Source organism: Macaca fascicularis, chromosome 12 (assembly GCF_037993035.2).
Source record: "Macaca fascicularis isolate 582-1 chromosome 12, T2T-MFA8v1.1".
Taxonomy (NCBI): domain Eukaryota; kingdom Metazoa; phylum Chordata; class Mammalia; order Primates; family Cercopithecidae; genus Macaca; species Macaca fascicularis.
Window position 1 is genome coordinate 137,054,494 of NC_088386.1, and position 25,784 is coordinate 137,080,277.

The 25,784-nt window shown below is 52.7% G+C and overlaps 2 protein-coding genes across 13 annotated transcripts in view; one reads left to right on the forward strand and one right to left on the reverse strand.

Moving 5' to 3' along the window:
* PASK (PAS domain containing serine/threonine kinase) overlaps positions 1 to 25,645 on the reverse strand; it is a 51,121-nt gene extending 25,476 nt beyond the window's left edge. For 9 of the 12 annotated variants that reach the window (XR_012421688.1, XR_012421687.1, XR_012421685.1 and 6 more), the window contains exons 1-9: positions 24,750 to 25,645; positions 17,132 to 17,369; positions 14,496 to 14,728; positions 13,886 to 14,056; positions 12,857 to 12,997; positions 12,147 to 12,281; positions 9,686 to 9,946; positions 8,356 to 8,524; positions 5,287 to 5,443 (exon numbers count right to left, since the gene is read on the reverse strand). Coding sequence is in view for 5 of the 12 variants with exons in the window: in XM_015433099.4 (XP_015288585.3) it covers positions 5,287 to 5,443; positions 8,356 to 8,524; positions 9,686 to 9,946; positions 12,147 to 12,281; positions 12,857 to 12,997; positions 13,886 to 14,056; positions 14,496 to 14,728; positions 17,132 to 17,327 (1,463 nt within the window). In the remaining 7 variants the exon portion in view is untranslated. Of the gene's footprint in view, positions 1 to 5,286; positions 5,444 to 8,355; positions 8,525 to 9,685; positions 9,947 to 12,146; positions 12,282 to 12,856; positions 12,998 to 13,885; positions 14,057 to 14,495; positions 14,729 to 15,688; positions 16,495 to 17,131; positions 17,399 to 24,749 lie in introns of those variants that run through there. The other 3 variants (XM_065526397.2, XM_015433100.4, XM_074010766.1) reach the window with 3 other exon arrangements.
* The window catches only part of PPP1R7 (protein phosphatase 1 regulatory subunit 7), a 37,437-nt gene continuing 36,636 nt past the window's right edge, over positions 24,984 to 25,784 (forward strand). The window contains exon 1 of the mRNA XM_065526398.2: positions 24,984 to 25,054. The gene's annotated coding sequence lies outside the window, so the exon portion shown is untranslated. The remainder of the gene's footprint in view (positions 25,055 to 25,784) is intronic.

A 25,784-nucleotide genomic window follows, 5' to 3' on the forward strand; every position in this document is an offset into this window, starting at 1 on the left:
AAGGAGAGATTGCACCGATTGTCCATTAGAACTAAGTACAAAGCATTGAATGCCACCACTTTATAACAAGAGAAAGACCAAATTTTGTGACCAAGTTAAAAAGCACTTATCTTAAATTTCTCCCAATTAAGTCCGTATTTAGAAATGATTTAGCAGAGAATGCTACCAAAAGCCCAGCAGTAAAGTACAGGAGCACTTGCCAATGCTTTGCTCAGCGCTCTTGTTCCATCTCAGGGCCTCCAAACCCCAGTCAGCCGTGCAGCTTAGCCGCAGCCCCGCCTGCAAGGGGAAGTCCCTGCTGCTGCCTTGAGGAGGTGTGAGAGGAAAAGAGAGAGGGATTGGAGGGTCCCTGGCAAACTCTACAACAGTAAAAAAAAAAAAAAAAAAAAAACCAACTGATTGACTACAAACACCATCTGACTTCACAGCCACTAGGGAAATGGCTCTCAGATGGGGCCCACGCAGAAGGGGACAGGGGTCGGGGGGGCCGGGCACAGTGGCTCACACCTGTAATCCCAGCACTTTGGGAGGCCGAAGTGGGCGGATCACTTGAGGTCAGGAGTCTGAGACCAGCCTGGCCAACATGGCAAAGCCCTGTCTCTACTAAAAATACAAAAATCAGCCAGGTGTAGTGGCAGGCACCTGTAATCCCAGCTACTTGGAGGCTGAGGCAGGAGAATCGTTTTAGCCTGGGAGGCAGAGGTTGCACCACTGCACTCCAGCCTGGGTGACAGAGTAAGACTCCGTCTTAAACAAAAACAAAGAAAGAAGGGGACGGGGGCCAAAAAAGAGAGAGGAGGCCGGGCGCGGTGGCTCAAGCCTGTAATCCCAGCACTTTGGGAGGCCGAGGCGGGTGGATCACGAGGTCAGGAGATCGAGACCATCCTGGCGAACACGGTGAAACCCCGTCTCTACTAAAAAAATACAAAAAACTAGCCGGGTGAGTTGGCGGGCGCCTGTAATCCCAGTTATTCAGGAGGCTGAGGCAGGAGAATGGCGTAAACCCGGGAGGCGGAGCTTGCAGTGAGCTGAGATCCGGCCACTGCACTCCAGCCTGGGCAACAGCGCGAGACTCCATCTCAAAAAAAAAAAAAAAAAAAGAGAGAGGAGGCTGGTGAGGGCGGCTCCTAAGAGGTGGCACACAATGTCCCCCAGCATTCAGCACATGGTGACCCACGAGGAGGCTGCCACAGTCCAGACAGGATGATTACAGAGTGAATGGACCCAGGCCTCCTGTCAGCCACGCACTGTGGCCTCCACACGACAGACTGACGCTGGGCAGCAGATGAACAGAATGTGACCGCACCCCCTCACTCGGGGACAGACAAACAGGTTAACGTCAGCAACCTAGTAAAGGTACACCAGAGGCTCAGGAAGAGCACAGGACCGGGCACAGTGGCTCACACCTGTAATCCCAGCACTGTGGGAGGCTGAGCCCAGGAGTTCGAGACCAGCCTGGACAACACAGGGAGACCTCGTCTCTACAAAAAATTAAAAAATTAGCCAGCGTGGTGACACACACCTGTAGTCCCAGCTACCTGGGCGGCTGCAGTGGGAACCTCGCTTGAGCACAAGAGTCTAGGCTGCAGTGAGCTGTGATCGCACCACTGCACTCCAGCCTGGGCAATGGCCAAGACCATCTCAAAAAAAAAAAAGACCAAGAGGAAGGAAGGGTGGGTTCCACAGAGAAAGGGATTCTGAGCCAAGTTCTGAGGAAAAGCAGTTTTCTGAGGGGAACTAGGGGTAGGCGGAGGGTCTGCGTCTGCCTGCATCTCTCCCTCCATCTCTCCCATCTCTCTCTCCCCTGCACCTCGCTCTCCCTCTCTATCCATCCTATGCTTGAGACAAACCCCATGCAAATGCCAGGAAACCGCACATCCTCCTGCAGGACCAGGTAAGGCAGGAGGCGAATGCACACCACGAGGGTCTCATAAAGTCCCTTGCCAAAGAGTCTGGGCAACCTCTGGGGCACAGTCTGGACACACAGCTGAGGCCCCTGGGCAGCCTGCATCTTCACCCATGCTCTTGGGGCCTGAGTAGCAGACTGCTGCAGCCTCAGTACCCGTTCTCCTCTCCGCGGTCACCTGGGTCCGCGGCCCTTCCATCAAAACCCTTGGGCCAGATGTGTCTGGGGATTTCAGAAAAGTCATATGGCCACTTGCTAGGGAGACCCCAGCAGGCTGGGGAGAGGGCCTCATGGGCATCCACTGCCCTGTGTCTGCAGCGAGGCCTCTGAATACTCAAACTGCAGAGGTCAAGGGAAAGCCACGAACAGCTTCACATGCGCTCAGGGCCAATTTGACCATCCAATGCTTTTAGCATCAATTCTAAGAAAAATATTTCAGTGTTGGGGGCATTTTGGGTTTCACAATTTTGGCTAAGAGATTGTGAAACTGTAGATCTCTGACTTTCAGCAGGACAGCAACTCAGGAAACACAAGTACATCCTCCAGCTGCCCTGGCAGCCAGGCATCGCCATGCCACTCAGTCTGGCCAGCATGCAGTCAGGGCATGAAGGATGTGATCTGCCAAGTGCACACAGTCCCTTGAGCTGCTGGGACCTCAACCCAGGGCAGCCCCAGGGACCATAGGTCCTCCACTGGGGATGCACCAGGGCCTGGCCTCTGTGGAGATCCGAAACCCCCACCTGCTGTCTGAGCACATCACTTGGGGTCTGGTCTCTTCTAGTACCTGATCCACAGTCTAACAATTCACTCAGCTTCAGCATCCATTTGCTAACAATCAGACTGCACTCCTGGGATTACCAGGAAAACTAAAGGAGACAACTTAGAGGAAGCACCCAACTTAAATCCCTAGAACACAAAAGCACTCCGTACAGCTCACCTCCTTCCTTCATGCTTCCTACCCCTGTCCTCTTACTATTTCAGCTTATTGTCCTGACCAGACCACAGTTCTCAGGAACACACCTCAAGTCTTCTGCAATGCTCATTTGTTGAATAAGTGAACGAGTCAGTGACTGAGCGGGTGAATGAATGGATAAATCTCTGTAGTCATAACTGCACTAGATGTGTAGTAGATGCTAATCAAACTCTTAGAACTCTGACATCCAAAAACGTCCAATCCAATAGAAAGACTAGGAATTGGCTGATCTTGGCCAACTCCCTTGGTACAACCAAGTCCTGGCAGATGAGTTGTGTCCAAGGTCCTGAGGAGAGCAACGGGCCACGTGGCCTCTGTCTGCCGAGACGTCCCAGACAAGGGGAGCACTGGCAAGGGGGCCCAGTCGCTAGTGCTGTGAGCACCCACGGGCCAGACTTGGGCCCTCAACGACGGTCACCCAATTTCAGCTTGGTGGCACCTCTGGAGAGGTGCACACAGCAATATTATTCATTATTATTGAAAACTCACATGTGTTGAGCGCCTGCTCTGTTCCACACAGTGGAAGGAGAGCAAGTAGAGCCAACAGCTGCTCTCTCACGTCACTGAACGTGGACACACAGTGGCAAATGGAAAACCAGGGAGGCTAAGCAAACAAGAGAAAGCACCAGCACGTCAGCCAGTGGGACAGTGGCTCATGAGCTAGGATGCCATCCAGGAGGCTTCGTTCCGAGGGGGCCTGTAGAGGAAGATCTGCAGGACATGCATGTGCATACACATACACACACATTTAGGACAGTGTGCACGGTATAATCCCAGCCGTGCTAAAGGAAAGAAGCAGTAACATGTGAGCACACATATGCACATGCACACATAAAATTATAATATATAACTATAGTTGAATGCACAGGAAGAAGGCCTGGAAGGTTCTAACTGCTGACTGCGGTCCCCTGGGGGAAAGAGTGGGATTGGAAGAGGGGGACTGGAAGACGGCCAAGGGAACTGTCGCTTTTACCATTATTCTTCTATAATTAAAAAAACACATATTCATGTATTACATATTTTTAAACACACGTATTTTATATGTATCTATTACATATTTTTTAAAATAATTTCAAGACTAGAAAACACAACAAGGTGGATAAATATCACAGACACGGCGATGAGCAGAAGGCAGACAGAAGGAAATGGTGCGTCAGGCTTGACGGCAGGCAGTCTAACCTCCGCCCTGACCCAGGGCAGCGGGGTGTAGGGGGCACGGTGCAGGAAGGGACCCGGGGTCTGCAGGCAGCCAAGAAAGGGTCCTGGACCACCTGGGCACCTACAGTTTGGGCACCTTTACTGTAAACTGTGCATAAAAAAGATTCTGGGCCAGGTGCGGTGGCTCACCCCTGTAATCCCAGCACTTTGGGAGGCCAAGGTGGGTGGATCATGAGGTCAAGGGATTGAGACCAGTCTGGCCAACACGGTGAAACCCCGTCTCTAGTAAAAATACAAAAATTAGCTGGGCGTGGTGGCAGGCGCCTGTAGTTCCAGCTACTCAGGAGGCTAAGGCAGGAGAATCGCTTGAACCCGGGGGACAGAGGTTGCAGTGAACCAAGATCACGTCACTGCACTCCAGCCTGGGCAGTTGAGTGAGACTGTCTCAAAAAAAAAAAAAAGATTCTGAAGAAGAAAATGGGTTAAACACACACACATGCTATGCACAATAGGACTATGAGAATAGAATGAGTTTTTATTTCTACTTTTCCAAATGTTCCTAATTCTCTAATATAAACTTCCTTTACTCTAAATAGAACATTTAAAAATATGCAGAGAACAGATTCGTATGACTTTGAAAATGATAAAATTAATCCCAGCACTTTGGGAGGCCAAAGTGGGCTGATCAAGAGGTCGGGAAATTGAGACCATCCTGGCCAACACGGTGAAACCCTGTCTCTACTGAAAAAAAATACAAAAAATTAACCGGGCGTGGTGGCAGGTACCTGTAGTCCCAGCTACTTGGGAGGCTGAGGCAGGAGAATGGCGTGAACCCGGAGGCAGAGGTTGCAGTGGGCTGAGATGGCACCACTGCACTCCAGCCTGGGCTACAGAGCGAGACTCTGTCTCAAAAAAAAAAAAAAAAGAAAATGATAAAATTATGTTATGTTTTCATCAGCTCTCTGAAATCTACCTGAACAATCTGGAACTCTCCATAGCCTGCTTCCTTATCCCTACAGTCAGATAGGAACAGCACGGTGCCCTCCCGTACAGGCTGATAGGGACTCAGCCAGGCAGCACAGAAAACCCAGCTGTCACTGTGTGTGGAACACAGCAGGCGCTCAACGCACGTGAGTTTTCAATATTACTATGAATAACAGGCTGAATATTTCTCTCTGACATGTTCCTCACTCACTTACCATCTGCCTGGCCTTTTACTAAACCTGTAACCTCCCACCAAGGGACTTACCCTGGAGCAGGCTGAGGAGACAGGCAGGAAAGGAGCTGGCTTCCAGTCCCCAGCTCAGTCTGAGTCCCGGTGACGATGTCTTGGCTTTCCACTAGCTTCTGGGTCTCATCTTGGGGCACAATGTGGCCACCAGCAAGCACGACATCGATCCTTGGATCTGGCAGCAACACCAAAAAAGAGTGTGTGCTTGTCACAGACACTCCCTAAAACGAACCTGCTCATTTGCCTGGAACTCACTGAGGCTCCTTTACAGCATGACCAGCATCGACCACCTTTCACCACCCCAGGCATCCCAGGTTCAAACCAGCACCCTGTCTCTGCCTCCTGTCGCCCTGCTGCTTGGCCCAGGACACCCGCAGCCAGCTATCATGATCCTTTTAACACCCAAGTCAGAGCACGGCCCTCATCTGCTGACAACCCTCCAACAGCTCCCATCTGACTCTGGGCAGAAGTCAAAGTCTTGGCCATGGCCCCCCAACCCTGTGGCCTCACTCCCCCAGGTCTCTCCACCTGGCCCTCTCTGGCCAGCCATCCTGCCTCCCTGCCATACCTGAAGTATTAGAGGCCTTGGGATCATGGCTCCTGATCCCAGAAACACTGTACCTGGGTATCTACAAGGCTTCCCTAGGCCTCCTGGGCCCCCAAGTCTAAGACTGCACACCCTCTTTGCCTTCCTCCTGAGCTCTGGCCGCTTCCTGGGCTCCACATGTCACCTGGCTTCCTCCAGTCCCCATGAGGGCAGGGATGTTTGCCCGCAGCGCAGCCTGGCACATGGTAGGGGATGAGTGTATGTCTCTTGGTTACATGAGAGAAAGCAGCCTGCATTAGGAAGGACCCTGGGAGGCCGGGCACGGTGGCTCACACCTGTAATCCCAGCACTCTGGGAGGCCGAGGCAGGTGGATCGCCTGAGGTTGGGAGTTCGAGACCAGCCTGACCAACATGGAGAAACCCCGTCCTACTAAAAATACAAAATTAGTCGGGCATGGTGGTACATGCCTGTAATCCCAGCTACTCGGGAGGCTGAGACAGGAGAATCACTTGAACCCAGGAGGCAGAGGTTGCAGTGAGGCGAAATGATACCACTGCACTCTAGCTTCAGCAACAAGAGCGAAACTTCGTCTCAAAAAAAAAAAAAAAAAAGAAGAAGAAGAAGAAGGACCGGGGAAGAACCCTAGCCCCAAGCCAAGGGAAGCCTGCTCTGTGACCAGGACTGTTGGGTGGTTCGGCATAACTTCTCTGAGAGGCATTTTTGACAATAACTAGCAAAAGTGTTCATTCCCTGAAACCAAAAGTTCCACTTCTAAGAATTCATCCTAAGGAAGCAATGTGAGAGGCACAGAAATGTTGTGATCCCCTCCCCCAACCACCAAATACCCAACAAAGAGCCTGTACTAAACACACAAGCGTGTGTGCACAGGTCAGGATTTGGAATTCTGGAAAAAAGGGAAGGAGAATATCATCAGTGCCAGAGGAAAAAGCTCGTATAAAGGATAGATTATAAGATAGAAAAACCCAGACACGATGAGGGGAACCACAGGCTAAGGAAAGCCAGGATTGTAAGGAGAACCAACAGCCTAACAAAGCATCTTTTAAAACAAATGTTACAATCCAGCTTCTAATGCCCCAGGCGAGACCCTGTGGGGAAGGAGGCCGGGGGCGTGTGCCAAAGAACTCACTTGAAGCCCAGAAAGCTTGTCTGGGTGAATGAGTGTCTGACGGTGGATGTTTATCTCACAAGGCCAGTCAGTCTCGTGAAGCTATAGTTTTCCTCAGTGACTGTATTAAATCCACTTTCGCACTCATTCAATACCCGAGTGACCGCGTGCAGGACAACCTCGCAAGCCAGCACCTGCCGACCTGCCTGGCCCCACCACGATGCAGAGCCCTGACGAGGCTGTGCTTTCTGCCAGCACGGGCCACTCTCTCTCTCTCTTTATCTCACGCCCACTGTGTCCTTCCATAGAACAGAGACCCCCACCCGACGCCACGCCACACCATTACCTGGATCCTAGAGTCCCAGCCTGGCCCAGGACTCCAGAACCACACCCAGTGAGCCCATGCTCCAGGGGGCAGAGCCCATGGAGGCAGAGTCCTGGGGTCCCCACCAGGGCAGAGCCAGGGACAGGGTGCACCCCCACCCCATGCTTGTCAACAAAAGAGCGAGCACTGTGGAAGCAGCCAGGGGCCTGCTCCTTACCAGGAGCTCAGGCGTGGGCCCTACCGGGACATCAGTGGGTTCCACTGCCCCCCACTGCTCCCAGCCAGAGTGGGTCCCTCGGGACAGGAGGCAGTGTACCTGTCTTCACATGCCACACACCTAAGACTGTGCATAGGAAAGGGACTCGGGAGCATTTGTTGAAATAATTTAAAATGTTAAAACTATTTGGGATAAATATAATTAAACCAGGAAATACTGGTAGAACATTCAATTTAGGAATTGCAGTCAACCCTCAGTACACTCAGGGGATGGGTTCCAGGACCCCCAGAATGCCAAAATCCGAGCACCCTCAATTCCCACAGCCCACCCCACGGAACGCAGGTGCATGGAAGGTCAGCCCTCCACATACGCCAACTTCACCTCCCACCAATACTGGATTTCTGAGGTTGAAAAGAATCCGTGTATAAGTGGACCCTCCAATGTCAAACCCAGTTGTTCAAGGATCAGCTGTAATACGATTTGCTACATGGATTCACTCAAACTACACGAAGCTATGTAAGTTTACTTAGAAAAGATAAGACTGTCAGTTAGCTGTGTCTCAGATATTGACTGTCAGTTAGCTGTGTCTCGGATGCTGTGTCTCGGATATTATGGACACAGGTGATGCAATCTTGGGGGGTTTTCTATTCTTCTCTATGCTCATACATTTGTAAGAATAACCTGTCACAGCCCCTGAGACAGAGAGGAACATCAAACCAGGAAACAGTCAGCCCCCACTCCGCGCCCCCAGCACCCCTGAGCCTCTGGAGGGGCCGTAGCTCCTGTTCCTCCCAGCCCTGTCTCAGAGACACGGGGCTGTCTGGGACTTAGCAGCTGCAGGCGCATTCAGGAGGAAGAGGACGTGTCTTACCCTGGGCCCCCTCAGCGGGGTCCTGGCCCTGCCACGGGTCCAAGGTTTTCTCCCCACACCCACTCTCATCACCGACATCCAGGCAGCTGGCCAGGTCTGGGAGCTGTAATGAGCTGTCGTACGCAAGGTCCATGTAGCTGTAGAAACCAGGAATCAGGAAAGTGATATTCTAGAAAACAAAGTGGGGACATTTCAGAACCTGGAGGATCCACGCTGACCCACTGGACCGTCCCCCTGGGGGAGAAATGGACACAAGGGGAGCCAGTCCCTGAGGGCTCACCCTCAAGGTCAGGAGAGGCCTCGGGCCAAATGTCCCTCGACACACCTGAAGCCCTGCTGATGCTCAACATGTAATTCATGATTTTTCCCCTTTTCTTTTTTTTGTTTTTGAGATGGAGTCTCGCTCTGTCGCCCAGGCTGGAGTGCAGTGGCACTATCTCAGCTCACTGCAAGCTCCGCCTCCCGGGTTCACACCATTCTGCCTCAGCCTCCCAAGTAGCTGGGACTACAGGCCACCTGACACCACACCTGGCTAATTTTTTGTATTTTTAGTAGAGACAGAGTTTCACCGTGTTAGCCAGGATGGTCTTGATCTCCTGACCTCGTGACTCACCTGCCTCAGCCTCCCAAAGTGCTGGGATTACAGGCGTGAGCCACTGTGCCCGGCCCCTTTTCTTAAGTAAAACATAAAAGCACAGTCTGCGGCAAGTTACAGCGACATCGACACATCTTTGGAGCAGACATCTGGCCTTTGGCCCCATGTTTACATATATCTGGGAGCCTATGTCTGCAAGCCTCACCTCACACGGACCACTAGTGGCTGGAACAGTGACGTGTGCCCAGGACAGAAGGACTGTGGGGCCTCCCAGCCTCCTCCCAGGCCAGGAGCTGCTCTGACAGATGCTTCCTCAAAGCTATGGGACACTGCCCATAGCATCCAGGAAGAACGCTAACTGCTTTTTAACTAACTTAAATTTAACTTAACTACAACTTAGCTTAGCTACTTTTTATTATTTCTACTAGGGTGAGAAATGAACCCTGGCAGTTGTGTCGTAAACGCTGGTCCATCAGTCAGACCAGATCTCTAGGGCTTCGAGGCACAGTGCTCTCTCCCTCTCTCCAACGGTGGCTGCTGGGGAGAGGTGGGGAGGAAGGAGCTTGGCAGCTGTGAGCAGGGACCTCCCTCCCTGGACCCAAGGTCCCTCCTGGGTAACGGTGCGAGCTGGAGAGCTTGCCGGGCGTGAGGCCTGTGCCACACGCAAGCCTGAACTGCAGAGCACAGCAGCTTCCTCTGAGGGAACGGGGAGCCAGGCGCCCAGGGCAACCCCACCTTGCCCAGGAGCTCGGTCTTTCCGTAACCAAACAGCGTCAGTGCGAAGCTATGGTTGATGCCGTGGATGGTCCCATCTGGCAGGAGGGTGATGAGGCCGCTGATGGTGCAGAACACCCAGATAGACGCCCAGTAGCCCCTCGCAGGGGCCGCCTCACTGGGGGTCGCCTCCTCACTGTTGGGTTGGGATTTCAGTTTTAAGCTCAGAGGGAAGGTGGTGCCGTCCCGGGCTCTTCCAACAGACCTCTGAATCTTGAGATGCTGAAAGAAAGGCTTGTCGTTTAGCTCAAGCCGTGTTTCACATGGACAGAGCACTGAATCTGTGCTGCATCCGACCTGACTTCTACCCCACATGTCATCAGGGAAGGTCCCCAGGACATCTCACACACACACTGCTCTGCCTTCCTCTCCTCCCGGGCCCGCCTGGCCCAGGAAAGAGCCCTTCTGTGGGTGTGGAAGACTCAGTGTCCAGAGCCGCCCCAGGCACAGCGACCCCAGGGCAAGTGAGACACCCCTACTAAGGGGGCCGGGCACCAGCAGGGAGGGAGGACTGTGGGGCTCAGGCTCGGGGCTCAGCCACGTCACTGGCAACTGCCATCCTTGCTCTGGCCCCAGGATACTGGCCCCACAGGCTGCACCGCACCAGCTGTGCATCTGTGGATGTGTACTCCCACCCCTCTCAGCCTTGGGCAATGTCCCAGCTTCCACCTCTGTGGGTGGCCCAGTCCCACCCTCCATCCTCATCCCTCCTGCCTGCGGGGCAGTGGTTCCCACTGTCGCTCAGCTCTCAGCGGCCTTCTCGACTCCCCCATCACTCACACAACCAGACCCCTGTACTGCATTCCCTCTGCTTTAAGTACTTGGAATGCACTCGGTTTCCCAACTAAATCCTGATGAATACAGCACTCCAAACCGAAGTTTGTTTGTTTGAGACGGAGTCTCACTCTGTCGTCCAGGCTGGGGTGCAGTGACACAATCTTGGCTCACTGCAACCTCCGCCTCCAGGTTCAAGCAATTCTCCTGCCTCAGCCGCCTGAGTTGCTGGGATTACAGGCGCCTGCTATCACACCCAGCTAATTTTTGTATTTTTAGTACAGACGGGGTTTCACCATGTTGGCCAAGCTGGTCTCAAACTCCTGACCTCCGGTGATCCTCTGGCCTCAGCCTCCCAAAGTGCTGGGATTACAGGCATGAGCCACCTTCCCGGCCCAAACCAAAAATTTTTAAGTTTCTTCCCTTTATAGTTACAAGATGGCAAACTGGATCCAGGCCTGTGTGTCTGCCCTTGTTTAAAGGCTCACCCTGTAAAATGAGAGAACTGGAGGGGCCTGTGTCGGAGGCAGGGCAGCTCATCTACCCTGTCTTGAACATAGCATTGCCCCTAGTCAAGGTCAGAACTCAAGACCCCAGGCTCCCTGTGGCAAACACAGGCCCTGACCCAGTTCTGCTGAACCTCACATGGCCGCAGGCCCCAGTGAGCCAGACAAGGAATGAGCGGGACACAGGGTCCCCTTTCCATGGCTCACAGGGTCTGTCTCGATTTGCTGCTGCGAGGTGTTAGGTGGCTCCAGTGCGGGGCTACTAGGAACAGTGCTGCTGCTGAGAACACGCTCACGCATGTTTTCCAGCACACATTCCTTTGAACACGTGGCTCAGATGGGTCAGAGGTTTGCTTCTGCTCAGACTCGGCAGATGCTGCCCAGCAGCCTCCTGGAGTAGTGGCACCGGCTGATGCTCCTGCCCGCTCTGAGGCCCAAGTGGCTACTGCTTTAGAGCAAAGGGCACAGAGAGAACAAACGTGGCGGGGAGCAGGGCTTCCAACCAAGCTGGGAAGCTTAAAATAGTAAATGACAGGCTCAGAGGGTGAAGGTCTGGTTTAAGGCAAGCCATAAAAGTGGGGAGTTCCCGTGGATGTCCTGAAAAGATCTACTTCTTGCAGCCCCAGAGCTGACTTCAGCCAAAACCAACTGTCCTGCCCCACCCTGCAGGCTGTTGGGGTGTGACATCAGTTCAGCTCAAGTAATGGGGTTCCCTGTGTGAAAGCCACACACTAGGTGGGAAACAGGCAACCTGGAGGATTCAGATGACTACTAGAGCCTCAGGTCATACCCCAACCTCCACTGCCCTCCAACGCTGCTCCCACAGCCCCCGACTGGCTGACGAGGCCGTCCTGCTTTGAGGGGAAACCTGACAATCGGCCAGTCCTCCCTTAAGACAGATCCCAACACATGCCCCCAGCAGGCTCCAGGGACAAGACTCAGGGGACAGGAGTGGTCAGCTGGGAGACCACATAGGCTCCCACCCTTGGTCAAGGCCTCAGCGCATAGGAAGCTCAAAACTGAGCACATCCCACCCTAAAGGCTGCCCCTGCCTTCTGAAACCCTTGGTCTACGTCTCCGGATATGGATTCAGAGCTAAGAACTCAACCCCATCACACAGTGCGGGAGGTCAGGAGCCCTACCTTTGGGATGTGCTGGCCAGAAGGAGGGAGTTGCACAGAAGGGATCAGGTCTGTGATGTGCTGCCCAGCCACGTCCTCCCCAGACACGTACCCGTGAAGATGAGCAAAGAGACCGTCGCATGACGTGATGGTGCCCTGGAGGAAAAGCCCAGTGCTCATCCTAAAAGCTTCTTGCGCTCCAGCTGTAAATTTCACTAAGCTTCAATATTTTCTAACTAAGCTTGCTTATTTTCATAAGCAAGACCCCAACGTGATTTCTCCATCGGAAGTACAAGAGACATACACACATGAATTGGATAAGAGTATCACCATCTTTCTCCTTCTACCAGAGATGTACCTAAATTGTGGGCTTTCTTGTTCTTCAGGAGCCTGGCCCACACCACAAGTCATTAATAACATCCAGTTCACACGTGAGGGCTGTCCCTAATGCCAGCTGCTATTCCGGGGATTTTACACATATTATCTCATTTAAACGTTGAAACAACCTTATGAGGAGTTATGATTATGCCCCGGTTTACAGGTGAGGAACTGAAGTATAGGAGGTTCGTTCCCTGCCCAAGCATACACAATCAGTGAGGGCACCACTGGGCACACCCTCCAGGCTCCTCATCCTCTCTTTCTTCCCAAAAGAATGAGACAGGGACCAGCACTTGCTGAAGAGAACGCCGGCTCCAGCATCTGTGAGACATGAGGCAAAGCTGCACACTCACATCGCTCTGGAAAGCAACCCAGGTCGAGACCCTCTCCACGGGCTCCAGGACCACCACGCAGCATAGGCGGTGCTCCTGCCGCATCCTCTTCATCCACACAGACACTGGAATCTTCTCCCCACTACGGCTGATGACGTCCACCTGTGGAGACAGGTTCGCACCTGCATGTCATGGACCCAAAAGACCAGTCTGGGTGGAGCACCCACCTCCAGGAGGCCCAAACTCCAGGCACTGCAACGTTTTCAACTTCTGCTTACCTGTCCTTCATTTCAGAAATTTACCAAAGCACAAACAAGATTTCTGATACTGAACATTAAAATCTCCAAGTGCAAGTTTTATCAAGAGAGTTGATTTCATTCTCAGTTCACGGTAGTATTGCGGGGTGAAAAAAGCAGTATCTGCTATTTCTTAAAGAAACAGACACCAACACATGGTGAATATCTTAATTTTTTTCTTCTTAGTAGTCAGTTGCTTGAACCAGTGATTTTCTGATACAATTGGTGCTAAGCTTTTTCCATGCCTTGGGCTCAGTCCTCCACATCCAACTCAGCTCACCTGTCAACATCCAGGTTGGACACATGGCACAGGTGAGAGAATCAACACTGTCTAGGAAAACACTTCCAGGCCCACAGCCCTGCCCACTCCCACAAACACCAAACAGAATGTAAAAATCAATAGACAATAAAACCATAATACTCTTGAGAATCTGATGTGGTACCCAGCAGGACTGCAAAACACTAGTGAAGCTACAGCCCTCAAACAAAGCAAGGGCCACCCACGACACCCCCCGGGAATCCAGCCACAGCCACAGTGTCCATTCCTGTGACGATTCGTTTTTAAAGGGCCCCCACCCCCACTGCAACTGAAGCAGGGAAACAGCACCTGGGATGACATTTTCAGCTGAAGAAGCTGAGGTGCCCTGGTGCCACCCAACCCCTAGCAGAGCTCCTAGTGGGGAACACCGAGCTCTTCCTGCCGTACGCTGCTGATCTTGAGGCCAGACTGAGCTCTGCACCCGCACCCACTCACCACCGTGCCGAACACCACCGCAGCGTGGCCGTCAGCCTCCATATGCTCCTCGCTGAGGGCCTCAACCACATCGGAATCTGACCTCAGAAAGAACTGCGTGAGCTTCTGGCCAATCAGGTCCTGGCTGCTGTACCCCAGGAGCCTGCAAGCTTTGTCGTTAGCAACCAGGATCTGAGGAATCACAAAGAGGAACAAGGATGCAGACATCCCCAGCAGCTCCACCAGCTGCCGAGAACAGCCCAGGAGGACCACACAGAAGCCAGCCTTTTCCTGACAGATAGGGTCTCACTCTTTTGCCCAGGCTGGAGTGCAGTGGTGCAATCATAGCTCATTGCAGCCTTGAACTCCTGGGCTCAAGCGATCCTCCTGCCTCAGCCTCCCTGGTAGCTGGGACTACAGGTGTGTGCCACCACATCTGGCTAATTTCTTTGTAGAGATGGGATCTTGCTGTTGCCCAGGCTGGTCTTGAACTCCTGGGCTCAAGCGATCTTCCCACCTCCCAAAGTGCCCAAATGTTTTTCTAATTGCATTAAAACAAACAAATCCCAGGTTTAAGGCACAAACCCCAAATCCATGTCTATACAGCTGGATCTAAAACAGAAGCAAATACCTCTGTGGTCTTGGCATCGACAGTGAAGATGGCCTTGTTAGGGTTGCACACAGGGGCGGGAAGCAGGGGTGAGGACCACCCAGAGGACAGTCCCCGCAGCAGGGAGCAGCAGGACACACTGCCCCCAGGCCCGGCCGGGTCCGTGTGCTCGGGGGCGGCAGGGCAGTGCAGTTTACTTGTACAAATATTCTGGGCAGCCAGTGATGACAGACAGTAGGAGCTCCATCTGTCTTCTGAAAAGAGAAGCGAAGCAAAGCTTTAGACTTCACACAGCTGCCAGAGTCTACCTTCTGAAACGGCAAAGCACACAGCCCTTGCCCTTAACTCCTGCAAAAAGATCTAAGGATTAAGTCAGTCTGCACAGCTAATGCACACTCTCATCGTGTGTCTGAACATGGTCCCCAGAATCCACTGAGGCAACCACCAGGTCCACTCGGAAGCACGAACAGCACAAGATCAACACTTCTGTGTCTAAATTACACTCAAAGCCAGGCGTGCCTATAATCCCAGCTCTTTGGGAGGCTGAGGCAGGAAGGCTGCTTGAGTTCAGGAGTTCAAGACCAGCCTGGGCAACACAGCGAGACCCTGTCCCTACTAAAAATAAATTTTTTTTTTTTTTTTTTTTTTTTTTGAGACGGAGTCTCACTCTGTCGCCCGGGCTGGAGTGCAGTGGCCGGACCTCAGCTCACTGCAAGCTCCGCCTCCCGGGTTCCCGCCATTCTCCTGCCTCAGCCTCCCGAGTAGCTGGGACCACAGGCGCCCGCCACCTCGCCCGGCTAGTTTTTTTGTATTTTTAGTAGAGACGGGGTTTCACCGTATTAGCCAGGATGGTCTCGATCTCCTGACCTCATGATCCGCCCGTCTCGGCCTCCCAAAGTGCTGGGATTACAGGCTTGAGCCACGGCACCCGGCCTAAAAATAAAATTTTTAAAAATTACTTGGGCATGGTGGTGTGCCCCCACAGTCCTATCTACTCAGGAGGCTAAGGCAGGAGGATTGCCTGAGCCCAGGAGTTGAGACTGCAGTGAGCTATGATTGTGCCACTGCACTCCAGCCTCAGCAACAGAGTGAGACCTTGTCTCAAAAACCAAAAAAGCTTAATCACATTCAAAGGTCCCTTCCTTCCCACTGTCTGTCCTCCGTCAGTCATTCCGAGACCCCACAGCTACTCCGGCAGCTGCCCCATCACTTACTCCTTGGAGGCGTCCTTCAATTCAAGAGCTCCTTGTGCAGCGTTCTCACTCTCAGCAATGCCTCCAATGGCTCCCAAAACCCTCAGCCCAGTCATTCCTCAGACCTCACGCTCCTCCCACACCACCTTCCTTGGGCACCTGGGCTCCCCCACCTCCCACCCTCTCACCTCTCAGTGACCCTGGTTCTATCTCACCCATTCCTCGGTAGCTTTAAATACATCTAAACTAGAAATGCACTGAAGACTCCCACACTCGCACCTCCAGCCCAGACCTCCCATGGCCCACTCACCCTCTTCCCCATCTCAGGAGACACCAGCTGCATTCTTCTAGTGCTCAAAACCAAGCACCCAAGACCTGGCCCTTCCATTTCTCTCCCATTCCCTCCCCTCCGTGTCCTTTATCCAGGAACCCTGACTTTCTCAGTGAGTGGCCTGACCCCAACCATTCTCTGAGGCTGGAAGCCACATGGCCATCCAGCCACTCTCTCGCCCCTCCTCTTCCTAGACAGCAGTCACCAAGCGCAGCTCCTCCTCATGTCTCAAGGCCCTGTGCCTCTGGCTCCCACCCCTGTTCCTCATGCAGCCACCAGAATGATGCTCCAAAACAGGAACACACCTGTCAACACTCACTGAGAACATTACTGATCAGCGCCTGGGTGAAGCCCACTCCCAAGGGCACTGCATGCCTCCCAGCCCAGCCCTCCCTGCAGTAACCCAGGCGCTCTCCACAGGGCCCTCCGCTCTATACCCTCAGACACCCCAGTGCACAAGCTCAGCTCCAACACCCTCCTACTCCAGTGTTGAAGTGCCCCTCGGCCTGAAGACCAGATCCCCCAGCCGTTTCCTGCGCACAGAGCCATTTCCTGCAGCTCTGTGCCCCACTTCCCCATTTTCCAGGTCTACCCCCCACTTCAAGCACACAGCCTGCTGTCTCCCCAAGTGCCTCCATCAGACAGCCCCTCAAAGGCAAGTGATGCTTTCTTCCTCACCACGGCCCAGACCCTTAGGGTGCTTAGACATAGGAGGCACCACAGACTTCTGCCCCATGATTCTTGGTCCACCAGCTAAACTGCATTTAGCTCAGTAAATGCATGAGCAAAGTTGAATTTCCCTAGTAAAACAGCCTAACCTAGAAGAGCGTTCTTACACACTCTGAAGTAAGAAATAACATTTTGCTGTAACTTGACCCTGAAATGTGAAGGTGAGTTCCACCTGCTGCCTGAACAGAAGCGCCAGATGCCTGGGAGTCATGGCAGAGCAAAAGCAGCAGAAAGAGTCCTGCCGCAGTCACCTGCCAGCGTGAGCCGAGCACCTAAACCATGAACTTTTCTCTGCAGGAACAGAGTGACTTTAATCACTGGTGAGAGGGTTTCTGTGAGAACACAGAGTAACTCCACATTTGTATTTCCGTGCGCTAAGGCCTGCAATGGTCGAAGGTCATTACCGGACAGCGCCGTCCTGCTCTGGCAGAGTCTGGAAAGACCATTCCTTCTGCTTGGATGTCTGTGGGCTGAGGAAAACGACTTGCTGGGCTCGGCAGTGGTCTGTGCAGCTGGGCCCTCTGCTGGCACCGGCAAGGGGAGGCTCTGGGAAAGGCATCTCTGGTCCTCTTCAAAGGCCGTTAAGCCCCTGTCCTCCATGGGAAGAATGGAGGCCAATTGCCAAGCTTCCACCTCTAACAACTAGAAAACAACGTGAAGCTGATTAACATCTGCAAAGCAAAAACATAAAGACAGTTTAACCAACTAATTCGTAATGCTGAGTTCAGCTCGGCCCCAAAAGACATACACCCCCAACTGCCATCCCAGGTCAGAACCTGCGATGGGAGAACGGTCGGCCCAAAGTGGTGCTAAAAGAAGTTCTTTCCGGGCCGGACGCGGTGGCTCACGCCTGTCATCCCAGCACTTTGGGAGGCCAAGGCGGGCGGATCACGAGGTCAGGAGGTCGAGACCATCCTGACTAACACCGTGAAACCCCGTCTCCACTAAAAATACAAAAAATTAGCCGGGTGTGGTGGCGGGTGCCTGTAGTCCCAGCTACTCAGGAGGCTGAGGCAGGAGAATGGCGTGAACCCGGGAGGCAGAGCTTGCAGTGAGCCAAGATCAAACCACTGCACTCCAGCCTGGGCGATAGAGTAAGGCTCTGTCTCTAAAAAAAAAAGAAGCTCTTTCCAAGAAAAATACATAGGAAGATACAGGAAAGTGGGAAGGAGAGAGAGAGGAAAACAAAGAACAGGGTGGAAAGAAGTCATGAGGGAAGGCAGGGGCTGCAGGTACACACCAACTGAAAACACTCCCAGGTCACGATGAACCCATCCGCGCGGGGGGCTGCGCAGCTCCCATGGTCCCAGCTTTCCCCTAAACAGTGAGTCCTGACATCTGACCAGCTGCACACAGAATCACCTGGGCGCTGCCAACAAGTGAGGTCACAGGGGCCATGGCCAAGAGGCCACGTCTCCTAGAGAGAGGCCTGGCACCAGAGATTTGTATTTTTAGCTTTTCTCTTATACATGATTCAAATGCTGATACAGGGTGGAAATACAGGAAAATCTCACATACTCTGAGTTCCCTCTCATGGTGACATCTTACAGAAGAGTGTCACAGCCAGGAAACTGACTTGATACCATCCATCAGCACCATCCAGATTTCAAGGCATTTACCTGCACGTGTGTGTGTGCACGTGTGTGTGCGCGTGCATGTGCGCGTGCATGTGTGGAGTGCGCACGAGTGTGCATATGTGTGAGTGTATGCACGTGCATGCGTGTCCATGCGCGTGTGTGCACGTGAGCGTGTGTGCATGTGTGTGCGTGTATGTCCGTGCGAGTGCGTGCGCATGTGCATGTGACCGTCTGTGTGCCTGTGTGTGTGTGCACGTGACCGTGTGTGTGCGCGCGTGACCGTGTGTGTGTGCATGTGTCCTTGTGTGTATGTGTGTGTGTGCACGTGACCGTGTGTGTGTGTGTGCACGTGAGCCTGTGTTCCATGCAGTCTTGTCACATGTATACATTCATGTGACCACCCTGCAGTGGAGCTACTGAAGACTTCCATCCTGCATACTGGCAAGCACTTGCAACACAAGTACACATTCACCAATACCCTGTCCTCATGGCCAAACTCAACAAAAAGAGCCCTTCAAGCACGACTTCCTCTACTGGAAGGAAGCCCCCACCTGATCATCCAGGCTTTAGATAAACACCAAGAGCAGGCTGAGGCCAATACCAGAACCATGGCTGGAGTTTCCCCCATAAAATGAGGAGACCCTGGGGCCAAGGCACGCCCACCGAGACCCCATATCCCCTCTTCTGGACCACCTTCTGGGTATCCAGAACCCCAGGGTTCCAACCAAAGGGTCTGGTGCCCACTTCTAAGACCTACACAGACCTCTTTCCACCCAGGTCCTCCCACGCCGGCACACCTAGACCCATGAACTGGCTGAGGAGCAGCCTTCCAGGAATAGCGAGCTTGGACAAGCTAGCAGGATGCCCGTGCGAGGCTCTTCCAAGACAAGGCAGGCCTGGCGTGGAGAGGAAAGGGGAGCCGGCCCTCCCAACACTACCTCTTCCAGTATGGAACTCGGAGGAGTCCCCGCCCCTTGACTTATCCTAGCATCTGGTGACTGCTGGCCATCTTTGGTGTTCTTGACTTGCGGCTGCGTCACTCCAGTCTCTGCCTTCACCATCACAGAGCGTTCTCCCTGTTTGCATGTATCCTCACGTGGCCTTTTTTTTTTTTTTTTTTTTTAACTAGGAGATGAAGTCTCACTATGTTGCCCAGGGCATAAAAGACCTGATCCATGGAAGTCAAAGCACTAAACTTTTTAGCCAGGCAGGCCTCGTGGCCTGCACCTATAGTCCCAGCCACTCTAGAAGCTAAGGCAGGAGAGTTGCTTGAGCCCAGGGAGATGGAGGCCAGCCTAGGCAACAAAGCGAGACCTGTCAAACCAAATAAAATATAAAATAAAATCACTAAGTTTTTAGAAGAGGCTATCTGTAAGACTTTGGAATAGGGAAAGTTTTCTTAAACAAGGCACAGAAAATTCTAGTTATAAAATAAGATTAATAAATTTACCATTAAAATTGAGAACACATCACACCTGTAATTCCAGCACTTTGGGAGGCCAAGGCGGGAGGATCACGAGGTCAAGAGATCAAGACCATCCTGGCCAACATGGTGAAACCCCATCTCTACTAAAAATACAAAAATTAGCTGGGCATGGTGGCACGCACCTGTAGTCCCAGCTACTCGGGAGGCAGAGGCAGGAGAATCGCTTGAACCTGGGAGGTGGAGGTTGCACTGAGCTGAGATCATGCCACTGCATTCCAGCCTGGCGACACAGCAAAACTCCATTTCAAAAAAAAAAAAAAAAATGAGAACACAGGTTCACAAAGAATACGATAAAGAAAATGAAAGAATGAGCCACAATTTGGGAGAAGAGATTTGCCACATACATAACCAACAGAAAATTAATATCCAGAATAACTTTAAAAGATAAACTATTTAGGCCGGGCGCGGTGGCTCAAGCCTGTAATCCCAGCACTTTGGGAGGCTGAGACGGGCGGATCATGAGGTCAGGAGATCAAGACCATCCTGGCTAACCCAGTGAAACCCCGTCTCTACTAAAAAATACAAAAAACTAGCTGGGCGTGGTGGCGGGCACCTGTAGTCCCAGCTACTCGGGAGGCTGAGGCAGGAGAATGGTGTGAACCCGGGAGGCGGAGCTTGCAGTGAGCCGAGATCGCGCCACTGCACTCCAGCCCGGGGGACAGAGCGAGACTCCGTCTCAAAAAAAAAAAAAAAAAGATAAACTATTTAAAGTTTAACCAAACATTGTTTTGCCGGGCGCGGTGGCTCACGCCTGTAATCCCAGCACTTTGGGAGGCCGAGGCGGGCGGATCACAAGGTCAGGAGATCGAGACCACGGTGAAACCCCGTCTCTACTAAAAATACAAAAAGTTAGCCGGGCGCGGTTGTGGGCGCCTGTAGTCCCAGCTACTCGGGAGGCTGAGGCAGGAGAATGGCGTGAACCCGGGAGGCGGAGCTTGCAGTGAGCCGAGATAGCGCCACTGCACTCCAGCCTGGGCGACAGAGCGAGACTCCGTCTCAAAAAAAAAAAAAAATAAAAAAAAAATAAAGTTTAAACATTTTTAAAAGACACATGGCCCAATAGAAAAATGACAAGAAATAGGAACAAGCATTTTACAGGAGAGAAAATCCTAATCATGATAATGTTACACATACTAAGTCAGCAGAAATTAAGAATCTAATAATACCCAATGTCAAAAAGGATTTGGATCAACAGGAACTCTTAATACATTAACATAATCTCTTTAGAAAACAATTCAAGTCAAACATTTGTCTACATGGATACAGCACTTTCCACTTAGATTTATATTCCAGAGAAATTCTTGCACATAGATAAGAAGACACAAGAATGTCCAGTATGGTTCTCAATGGCAAAGACAGGCAGGAAAAAAGGAGGGAAGAAAGGGAGGGAGCGAAGGAGGGAGGGAGGAAAAAAAAGAAATGAAATCCAAATACTCATCAACAAGAAGATAGATTTTAAATTCTGGTGTATTCATACCACCAATCACAGCAGTGAAAACAAATGAACTACCCACAAGGGTGAATCTTAGCCATACATGAGTGAAAAAAATCAAGTTTCAGAAGACAATCAGCAGGAGGATTCCTTTGTCATGAAATAACCTAAATAAGTAGTTTAGGGAAACACACCTATGTGATTAAACTACTTCTTAAATAAGAGACTGGTAAACCTAAACTTCAGGCAGGTGGTTCCCTCTGGGTCAGGCAGATGCTAGAGTGGGGAAGAGGCACAAGGGCACAGTTTCCCTGATTTCCCTGGGTGAAGGGTTCAAATGCGTCCACTCTGCTGAAACAATTCATGATTAACATTGCCTTTATTCCTTTGTATGACTCAACTGATATAGCCAAAAAATTCAGAGATGTTCTACACGCACATCCAGTCTAGGACCCTAGAAGGCAAAGGCTCTGCAAACCTGCAGATGTGTAGGAGGCTAGAAAGAAATTACATATAGGGTTTGGGGTTCAAGTGTGCAGCTTTCCTACAAGCAGCAACGCTGAATGGGACATTTAGTCACAGGTTTACATCTCCTCTAAGCCTCCAAATGCACTAATTATTGCTACAATAAATAACGACATGATTACAGTGTGAGGCAGTTTTTTTCAACTTTTAGAACCAACCTATAGACAAAGCTCAGGACACTTAATGATAGCTTCAGAATACATTGTAAATGTCGTAAAACCTTACTTTCTTAAAAAAGTAATATAACTCTTCAGAATACATTATGTTAGAAAGCCTTAATTCCTAAAAAATATAACTCTTCAGACTGCAATGTCAATGTTACAAAACTGTATTTTAAAAAGTAATATACCCAGTACTTTGGGAGGCCAGGCAGATTGCTTGAGCCCAGGAGTTCCAGATCAACTTGGACAACATAGGGAGACTCCATCTCCAAAAAAAAAAAAAAAAAATTAGGCCAGTGCAGTGGCTCACGCCTGTAATTCCAGCACTTTGGGAGGCCGGGCAGATCACGAGGTCAGGAGATCGCGACCATCCTGGCTAACATGGTGAAACCCCATCTCTACTAAAAATACAAAAAATTAACCAGGCGTGGTGGTGGGCGCCTGTAGTCCCAGCTACTTGGGAGGCTAAGGCAGGAGAATGGCGTAAACCCAGGGGAGGCGGAGCTGGCAGTGAGCCAAAATCACACCACTGAACTCCAGCCTGGGCGACAGAGCGAGACTCTGTCTCAAAAAAAAATTAAGAATTAGCAAGTTGTGCTGGCACACACTGGTAGACCCAGCTGCTTGGGAAGTTGAGGTGGGAGAATTGCTTGAACCCAGGAGGCAGAGGCTGCAGTGAGACGACATGGCATCACTGCACTCCAGCCTGGGCCACAGAGCAAGACCCTGTCTCAAAAAATAAAATAATAAAAAAGTAATATAACTATTCAGAATATATTGTAAACGTTACAGAAGCTTCTTTGTAAAAGTAACTACCATGAGATGGAAACGGGGAAAAATAAAAGTGAAGGGAGGGTAAGGGCGTGCAATTTTTTGTCCTTCATGGGAGAAAATAAATAAATACCAACTAAAGTTGAAACATCAAGATGTGGAAATTTAATTAGGTTACTGAGAATTACAAGCCTATCCAGGAGGGAAACTGATGGGACCCTCTGCGGGAGCGGGGAGGACAGCAGGAAAGATGTATCCATTTTCCCCCCCGCCATGCCTGCTGGGGCGTCTGAGGTCCCTATGGCCAGTTAGTCACTGAGCAGCACCGGCCCCTGGGGCCTCCCATGCACTCCACAGCCACAGCCTGGCCTCAAGAAAGAACACAGCCTGGCTTCACATGACCTTCGATCACTAAACTTTGATTCAAATGCTAACCAGAAATGCCTGCACGCCCAGGCCCAGGTTTTTAGAATTGTCCTTTGTATCCACTGTGAGCTTTGTATCCACGGTGAGCTGCAGAACACAAACCCAGCAGACAGCACCTAATGGTGCCGCCGAGTAACCATATTCCCATTGCTAGTTTTGATTCCAGGAGACCCAAGTGACCCCACCTGAGACCAAACAGGAGCAGGGATAGATGCAAGGAGCATAGCCGGGCGCGGTGGCCCAAGCCTGTAATCCCAGCACTTTGGGAGGCCGAGACGGGCGGATCACGAGGTCAGGAGATCGAGACCATCCTGGCTAATACGGTGAAACCCCGTCTCTACTAAAAATACAAAAAAACTAGCCGGGCGAGGTGGCGGGCGCCTGTGGTCCCAGCTACTCGGGAGGCTGAGGCAGGAGAATGGCGGGAACCCGGGAGGCGGAGCTTGCAGTGAGCTGAGATCCGGCCACTGCACTCCAGCCCGGGCGACAGAGCCAGACTCCGTCTCAAAAAAAAAAAAAAGGAGCATCTCGGTGAACTTCTAGAAGCAACTGTCTCTCTCCCACCAGAACATAAGCTAAGAAGCAAATAGCTCCCACTGCTCTCAGCACAGCTGCACAATTAAAAGCAGAACCAGTTTCAGGCCAACAAGGTGAACAGTGCAGGAGAACACAGCAAGGATCTCAGTCCTGGAGGAGGCACCTGCAGAGCCGAGCCCTTCCAAGCAGAGTGACGAAGTCTTTCAGAGGCAAAGGCTCCCAGAGAGGGGCTCAGTACCCAGAAGAGTAGATGGACGTGGGCCTGGAGGGGCCAAGCACGACCCCAGAGCCTCCTAAAATTAAGACTCCTGCCCAGTCTTAATTTTATCCTCAAAATGCACTTTTAAGGATTTAATGCTTAGGAGTAACACGGCCAGACACGCATTTTACAAAGACTACTCCAGGGACCATGTCAGGGCAAGGCTGGAAAGCAGAAGAAAGGCTACAGTAATCCAGGCAAGAAATTATAAAGTCTTAAGGTAGCAGCAGAAGGATGAAGAGAGGGAAGAAAAGTCGACATCCAATGGTACTGATGCGGAAGGTAAGGACGAGAAAGGTCTCAAGACGGCAGCGCAGGCCCCTGCCGTAGTCTGGGAAAGAAAAACTCGTGAAAAGATTAAGGCTCAAGTCCAGGTCTGGGCTGGAACCAGGAGCGCTGGCGGCGCGCGCCCCCCACCCCGTGGCGCCGGCTGAGCCCGCAGGGACCCACACGCCCAGCGCGGGAGCGTGGCGGGATCTGGGCTGGTTCTCCGGGAGTTCGCCTCGCAGGGCGGGCTGCGGTGAAGAGGGCGCACAGTCCCGAGGCGACCCGAGGCGCGGGGCCGCGGCGCCCGCCAGGCAGGCTACACTGAAGGGCGCCCCGAAGACGCTGGGGGCGCGGGGCCCGGGACCAACGGCCGCAACCCCGCCGCGGTCTGGGCACGGAAAGGACGCTGGCTCGGGGATGCGTGAAGGGCGCAGGGGCGGGAGACCCGGGGTCGGGCTCGTCTGAGGGCCGGGCCGGGCGGCGAACCCTCCTAGGCCAGGAGCGCGGAGTCGCGCAGGCCCCACAGCGGCCCTCGGGAGATTGCGGACCCTGGCCCGCTCTCCCCAGCGCAGGTTTCTCACCTGGGTCAGGCGAGGGTCACGCCAAGCCGGCTTCACACCGCGGAAGGGAGCTGCTCCGCGCTTTTATCCCACCGGCCAATCGCACAGCGACTCACACCGATTGACAAGCTCCACGGACCAACCACTTGTGCGCATGGGCGGGACTAAGCCAGCCAGAGTCCAGAAGCCCGCGCTAACGGTTGCTAGGGACGCACCGGCCATTTCCCCCCCCCCCTACGGCGCTTCGGAGGAGCCAAAGGAATAATGGGCGCCTCCGCCCCCGGGCTGGTCAGCTGCGGTTTCCTTCAGTCTCGGGATCAAAATAGGTGAGTATCGCAGAGCTCGCCTCTTGGAGGCCTCTTTCTGAAGGCGGAGGACGCGGGGCGGCTCGCTCATGGGCTGGGCGGCTCCGCAGGGTAGACGAAGCCTGCAGCGTCCGCACTGGGCTGGGAACGGTTTGCAAGGGGAGCGCGGCTGGCGCCCCGGAGCCGGCCAGCTGGCTGGCGGCCCCACCATCGCAAGTGCCCCGCACCTGCCCGCCTGCTCTGAGCATCTAGAGAAGGCGGCATTTCGCATGGGTAAAATCCGCGCCTGGACGCCGGGAGAATGTTGTTGCTCTTGCCGTTCGGCCCATTGTACAGACGCAGCCAGCGAGGCTCGCAAAGCTCAGGGATGCACGTAGGACTGGCCCGCACCTTGCAGCCACGGAAAGATCCGCCTGGCCCGCGGCCCCTCCACGCCTCCGAGGTCGAGACAGTGACATAAGTCAACTCTCGAGCCCAGGGCGTCTCTCCACCCTTAGACGTCCACTCCGTCTGCCTGCAGCTACGGCCGGTGCGTCCCGCTTCGACTCCCTCTGCTTTCCTTCTCAGCTTCTCGCCTCCAGACTGTTCCGGCGCCGCTGCCTGAAATTACCTGCCCCGGGGGAGGCGCGGCGCGCGGCGCGCAGCCTCATGACGGAACTACAACTCCCACGAGGCGCTGGGCACACGCAGGCGCGCCGCGGCTGAACTCGCAGCGCCGGAATCCTATTGGCTGGGCCGACTCTGAGGCGGG